The sequence below is a fragment of the Rhea americana genome, unplaced genomic scaffold (assembly GCF_003343005.1).
Source record: "Rhea americana isolate MKP2758 unplaced genomic scaffold, rheAme1 scaffold_369, whole genome shotgun sequence".
In the NCBI taxonomy this organism is placed as follows: Eukaryota; Metazoa; Chordata; class Aves; order Rheiformes; family Rheidae; genus Rhea; species Rhea americana.
Genome location: NW_028186500.1, coordinates 526,416 through 533,574, shown reverse-complemented (window position 1 = coordinate 533,574; position 7,159 = coordinate 526,416). Strand labels below are relative to the sequence as shown.

Below are 7,159 nucleotides of genomic sequence, written 5' to 3'. Positions count from 1 at the left end.
GGTGTGTTACCGAAGCCAGCAGGATCCTGCCAAACCGCATCAGCCCGGCTGAATGCCCGGGCAGCTCTGTGCGGCGCGCGCTTGCTGCTAACGAACCGCTCCGAGTTCGTCTGGGCAGCAGGGACCGACCTACCTGAAACACGGTCCAGTTCTTCCTATCCCCTGATGACAGTACTGCAGTATAATAATTCTCAGTAATTTTTATCCCCAGTGTACTACATACATGCTGCAAAACATACAAAACCTAGTTACAGACAACTGCAGGTACGTACATCAGTTGCCTTCTTTTCAGCCTGTTCCAGTTTTTCCTGGGCATCTTTCAGAGCCTCCGAGTACTTATCCAGTTCATCTTCAGTTCCTTTCAACTTTTTCTGCAGGGCTACCAGCTCATCCTCTACCTTTCAAGAGAAAAAGACAACGTGACATATTTTCACATATTTTTGGTTACTCTGGTTRCAGCTTAGCATGGCTAAAACTTTTCTTTACTATTAATCTAACTTAACATACAAAGCAGATAAAAGGTCGGATAGGAGATCAGATCAAAGTTCCAATAGGGCAGGTAGTCTGAGAATGGCTAGCAGCATGTGCCAGGGAAAGATCATTAGAAACACATCAACATTAGAGTAACGCTCCCTGTCACTGCACACACAGTATCTGGTTTAATACATCACTTGTTATAATCCCTTTTTTCATCTCATTTCTGTTCGGAYTCTACAACGTCCTGCAGCAGCTCATTCTACAACATAAACACAAATGTTTTAAAATTATGTCCTYTTGCTTATTGTAAGCCTATCACCTGGCAAGTAACTAGGAAAGCATTCAATTCCTGTATTGTTAGGAAAAAAGAAAAAAAAAAGGTTTGTTCCCTAATCATCTTTTCTACCTTATTCCAGACCCTTCAAATCAAACGCAATACCCTGAAAGCAGACGGCCTGCTACAGACATTGCTGAGAGCAGGAGGTTGGACTAGATGACCTCCAAAGGTCCCTTCCAACCTGAATTATTCTGTTTCTAATTGTGGTCCAACAAGGTATGCTCCATCTGACTGTGAGGGTCAGACTCCACCATACCATATAAATCCATATTGTCTGCTAGAATGCTGCTATTTATATCCTGGTGGGAAACTGTTTAATGACAAACTGTCTCATGCTCCCTGAAGAATTTGCATTATCAGGAGGCTTGCTGCTGATAACTGGTGTGCCTGCAAGCCCATCTGCTCCATTTGCAATACAAAACAGTTCAGTTTGCATGGAAACTGATTTAAGCATTTAGCTTTACCTTTATGTAAGTTTAGGCTATCAAAACAGTTCACTTAAAATAGGTTGTTTTTTAGTGCATTTAATTTCTTCATTCTAGCTTCTAGGATGGCTTTAACAACATTTTTGGTAGCATGCTATTCTTGAATACTGTTGTGTTGCTATTCTTCTCAGAGTAACCAGATAGTGTGACAGAAGTGAATATGCTTACTTGGATGCTTTAATAGGGGGATAGTAAGGAGGATGATGGAGGTAAGCTTCCTTTGTATGTGACATTAAAATCACTACCGAAGTACTACATTAAAAAAACTGTATTAACCTACATTAAAAAAAAATAAAGCTGAGAACTGGAGACAATTCAGAAAAAAACAATAAAACCGAAGACTTACTTTCTCTTTTTGGCTTTTTATTCTGAACTACCCTAATATCRGTAATACTTGAATAAAAAGTAGTCTTGAAAATTCCCATGAGTGTTATCATTTGCTCTATCAATCCCTAGGGAATCACATTTGATAACTACATGCAATGGAAGGTTAAGCATTTAATCGCCATTAACTACTCTGGATAATAATCCGCTGTGGCTGTTATGCCACTGAGCACAGAAAGATTAACTAGGCAATCAATGTGGCCCAACAGAATAGCATCTGATCAAGATCTCAGAGGCTATGTAAGAGATGGGTATTACACATGGTGATGTGTGAAGATAATAAAAGCTCAGTGTAATGAAATAGGAGAGACAAGCAGTTTTCCCTATCTTCAGGTAGAAGGGGAAGACAGCAGCACCTGACTTGTTTAGAAACTTTTCGTCCTGTTGTTTTACCTACACGGATGTTCAGTTTAAAGTTCAGTTTAAAGTTTAGTTCCGCTCAAGGATCTCAAATTGAACTTGAACAGAAAAAATATTTGGAGGAATGACCACTAATAATGCATTACAGCAGTCTGGAAGATGTAATGGAAGCAACCACATTTAGAGGAGAAAGGTATGGAATATAAAAGAAAAAGATGTGAGAATTATGTACGAAGTGCTGTAACAAACTTGAATGTAAAAGTCAGCATTTCATGATCATTCACAAAGAATATGGCTCAAATATGAAATAGATACCTCAAATAAAAATACAGAAAAGTGAAAGAACATGTAAATTTTATCAGCATAATTCGGTTAAAATAAGAACTTTCCAATCCAGCTATTTTTGATTATTCTAAACCGAAAGTATTGTAACATATCTATTCTCAAGTCACAGCTGGCAGCTCTAACACAGGCACTCCACRCAGCAGCGCTGGGCCCTGACGAACATTATTAAATCACTTCAAGAAGAGGCTCAATAAAGTTTTAGATGCAGCTGAAACTTCAGGAGTTATTAACATTTCTATAGGTTTAATAGCCTTGATTTTGAATCGATAAGGTCTTTTCCATGGAAATACAAACACAAGGCCATTAATATAATTATTTAACATCCAGGAAAACTTAGACAAAGTATTCTGAACAATCTGTGGATAGTGCTAATTCTTCAGGGCCTAAGATGGCTGAGAAAATAAGTTAATACTTAGTCTTGGTTGTATAGGTGTAACATCATAAAAAGGCAAAAGATTCAAAGGAAGATTAACAGAAAACCTGAGTTCAAGTTATTTTGCTTTCTAAATCAGAAAGTTAGATTTAGTATTTTGTTACCCTTGTTTCCCCATCATATATACACTTTTTTTTTCTACTTGCCTGTTTGCATTTGTCCTCAGCTGCCTTCTTATCCGCTTCAGCCTGTTCTGCTCTATCAATTGCATTTTCCTTGTCTAACTTCAGCATCTGCATCTTTTTCTTGATTGCTTCCATTTTTGCTAAAGGACAGGTTGTATCTGTCACACAACTGAAAGAATTCTGAAGACTGAAGTTTTAGATTTTTCAAGACTTGGGCAGAGAAAGTTGCGCCCAGCCAAGTCACAGGGAAAATGAGCTCAAGTGGTCGCACAGAGCTTTAAACTGCAATCCCTGGACAAAGCCCAGATTTGCTGGCCTCCTCTCTGATCTTTCATATACAGCCTTTCTAAGGAATGAGCTGGTACAGACTCACTAGAGGAATCTTCACCACTCCATCATCTCCTTATTTGGGTCCTGTTTCTTAAAGAGAAAACTGTTTCCATTTTTAAGTTTCTGATAGAAGTGTTGACATATGAACACATGCTTGAAAGCAAGCTTATTAGCACCCCTCAGTGTTTGCAGAGCAATTAAGCAGTGCAATAGATGTATGGAAAATGGCCTGGCTTCTTATAAAACAGCCTATCAGCAATGAAAGAAAGGGTTCTTTCAGAATATTCCAAAATAAATCCAAACACAAAGTAAACCTATCTGCAAGASGCAGCTCAATTTATAAAAACATTCAGCATATAGTATGAGAGAGGAAAATTATTGCTGTRAAAATATGCACTTAAAGACTTGTGTTTTGTTAAGGAAGTAACTATAAACTGTGTAATACAAAAAAGAGACCAGATCTGCATCCCAAGTTTAGGTTCAAAGACCTTTTTGGTGAACTTAAGTGCCTGTCTTTGAAAATTCACTCACTAAATACTTAGAGAATTGAACAGCACTTCTGAAGACGTGGCTTGTGCTGCATGAAGCAGCCTCCTTTCGTGCTGGACAAGCCAAAGGCCCTGGGAAGAGCAGTGGTCCCACTGAGGAGGCTTTCAAATTGCCCCGAAGAGCTCCTGCTGCCAACCCTACCAAAGAAATCCTGATTCCCCACCTGCCCTCTCCCACGCCACTTCACGGGAAATCTGCGTGTGAAATATGCTCTAGTTTAACCTCACCGCAACTGTCACCCGCTCGGTCCTGGCTGCAGCGAGGGCTGCCCCTCCGCAGGACACCACTGAGACCTGTTCTGCCGTTCAGSCCTGCCAAAACCTACGACATCTACCCACATGGATGACAACATGAAAACAAAACAAAAAACRAAAAAAAAMCGGTGTCARAGTCCACCCTAAAGAGATTTTTGCCTCCCTCCCCGGCCGCTCCCTCGCAAGAGGCGCTCGGGCCCTCSCCGCCCCAAGATGGCGGCCAGCGCGCGCCCCGGGGGCGGTGTTCTGGCAGCGCCAAGATGGCGGCGCCGGCCCGGACTACAGCTCCCAGAGGGCCGCGCGCGGGCGGCGGCGCGGGGTGGTGGCGGGGACGGACACGTCCCGCCGTGGGGCGGGCGCGGGGGGTCGGGTGCGGCCGGTCCTGGGTCTCCTGGGGCGAGTAAATAACCCCAGGTCCTGCTGTCCTTTTGTTTTTGTTCTCCCCGCCCCTTTTTTTCCTCATCTTTTTCCTCCCCCCCCAGAGTGCTGCGATTTGGACAGCGAAAGATAAACCAGCAGCGATAAAAAGCTGTGGGTTGTGCTGGAACTGGTCTGAGGCGATCGGACGAGGCACTGAATTAAAGAGCACGGCGGAGCCTGCAGAAACGATGCCCAGAACTAATAAATCATATTGATCACCACCGGTGCACGTTCCCTTGGCGTCGTGCTCCCCTGAGGGTTGTGGGGGGCCCTGTGCGGGGCTCGGCTCTGGCCATGATGGTGGTGGGTCACGCGAGTGCCTGCGGGAGCCCTGGCTGCCGGGGAAACTCCGGGAGTCTGTTCGGGGTCAGCTCCGATAATCGCAGGCCTGCGCTGAGGTGTCTGAGGAGACGCGTGGCGCCCTGGTAGCTGCCGCCGCAGCGCAGCTGCCTCTCGGAGCCGGTGCGGGGGAGCGATGGAGATCTTCCCCAGCTTTCTCCGCAGCGAGGGAGACCTTCAATAACCTTCTCCTGTTGTCTCCGACCTGCTATTCCGGCTCAGCCGTGCTTCGTGGCTCCTTCGGGGCTTCCTTCCCCAGGGCAGCTCCTGCTGGGACCACGCTGGTCCTCACAGCTCCTTCTGGGACCACGCTGGTCCTCACAGCTCCGGGTGGAAACGAGCTGAAGCATCGCCTTGGCGTGTCCTGCTAACACTGCCAAGCGCAAATCACACCATTCAGCTCCAGACAACGGCCCTTCTCCATAGTCACACCAGTAATAAAGAGCGGGGACCTACTTGCTGAAGGAATCTGACAGTCAACTCCCTGCTTTACAGCTGCACGGTGTCCCCTAGGTCCATTCATGCTCCTARCGACTTCGTAAGTCTTCAGCGTCATAATTAAAGGCTTTGGTGTTGCAGTTTGCTGCGGCCACGCGCCTGACTTTCTTCCCGATTGGCCTTGGGTTTTGCCCGGYTGCTGCTGCTTCGTTCCTTTTGCTTCCACAGCAGGGACCACTAACCCTGCCCAAGGTTTTCCGAAGCGGCAGGTTTCGGCTGTGCAGCTTCCGAGCCACGGCGAGTGGGGCTAGCAGTGGAGGGGGGGCAGGAGCGGGGCCACGTGTTGGCCCTGTCTGACATGGCATGGGCGAGAACTTGTGCGATGGAAGCAGCCACAAGACTCTGCAAGCCTCTCCCGGAGGCTGCAGCTGCACGTAGCCGTGGGCGCGGGTTTCCAGCTGCTTCTGAGGCTGCTCTTGCAGCCTCTTCTTAATTTCTTATTACTGAGATGAGCAGAGGCGGCTTTCCAGCCAGCGAACCAGCCCCTCTCTGCCTCAGGCTTAGGCAGACTCAGAATTGGGGCTGGAGCTCTGAACAAGACTCTTTTTCCTTTGTACTTCTGCAGCAAGAAGATCCTTTTCTAATCAACTCGGTAGCATGACTCAGAGCCACTTTTAGAAAGGAACATCAAGGAACATGTCATCCCGTGTAGCCCTTAAACCAGGTACATTCCCTTCTTCCCCTCCCTGCTTCATGAACGGAAGAGAAAAGCCTGAAAAATTCACTCTGGCCCCTCGGTAGCAATAATCCTGCTACTCCCATAGCCGCTGGCTTTCGCTGGCTTGGGAAACAGCGAGCAGCCAAGCCTCTGAGAGAAGAAAGGAGCCTTCAAAGCACTTTCTTTTTGGTGGGGGAGGGTGCTCCATAGGTTGTATGAGTTTATTGCTTTGCTTTCCGAGGGATTGCTTGGGCCTAGCAAGGCTTGGCAAGCTTGTGTGCATAAAGAACGGGTATCGGAAGGAAACGAAGCTGGATTGTTTGCAAGTGTGCACATTTCTTTGGCACCACGAGGCACGGGAAGCGCGTTGCCATAGGTGTTTTAAAGACCAGGGGGCCTTTTCGGCGCTGCTCACAAGTCCAGTGACTCTCAAATTTTTCCCTTCTTTGAATCCCCACTAGAAGTTTTGGTCTGGGATTAGCTGGGACCAGCACCACATCCCATTTCACTATCTGGGAAGAGCAAACACTTTACAGCCCCATTTTCTCACCCAGCTCCTGCTCTGTCCCAAACTCCTGGTCATAACAGATCACTTTCCTCTAATTCACACTGAATGAGCTCCAACTCCTCCTCATCTGCAAAGCTGCATGAGTCAAGATGAGGAATGCATCAAATAAAGAAGCTGCTGACAGTCCTTTACCAATTTCCTTTGCTTTCTTAATACAATGCTCTCCAAATAGCTAACTCTCTCTTGCAAAGTTTCTGTTTTAGAAACTAGACGATATGGTGCATCGTGAGCAGCACAATAACAAAGGTGGCACTAGAATGACCATCACACATCTCTCTTCATGGTGTCCTCTTTTAAATGTTCAGTTTAAAAATGACAAAATCCCCCACCCCCTCCAAACCCCTCACATCTCATTGAATTTGTCAGTTCTCCCTGCAGGGCTGTCTCCCCATGTGACTGGTATACCATTGCAGTAATGATCTGTAATGCCCTCTTTCTCATACTTTTCTCATTAAGTATCCCCTAGTCACCACTGATGGAAATAGGGTACTGGGCTAGGTGTGACCAAAGGACAGATCTTCTGCGAGGATGCCAGGAGAGGAGGAATCTGCAGCCTCTACCCCAAGCCTCTGGCTATCCTTCCTTTCTCTGCACTGC

At 46.1% G+C, this 7,159-nt stretch overlaps 1 protein-coding gene across 2 annotated transcripts in view; it reads right to left on the bottom strand.

Moving 5' to 3' along the window:
- TPM4 (tropomyosin 4) overlaps positions 1-3,296 on the bottom strand; it is a 9,992-nt gene extending 6,696 nt beyond the window's left edge. The window contains exons 1-2 of one of the 2 annotated variants that reach the window (XM_085312631.1): positions 2,964-3,296; positions 273-394 (exon numbers count right to left, since the gene is read on the bottom strand). In XM_085312631.1, the coding sequence (XP_085168757.1) occupies positions 273-394; positions 2,964-3,081 (240 nt within the window). In that variant the 5' untranslated portion in view covers positions 3,082-3,296. The remainder of the gene's footprint in view (positions 1-272; positions 395-2,963) is intronic. The other variant, XM_085312630.1, reaches the window with a different exon arrangement.
- Between the last annotated feature and the right edge of the window lie 3,863 nt (positions 3,297-7,159).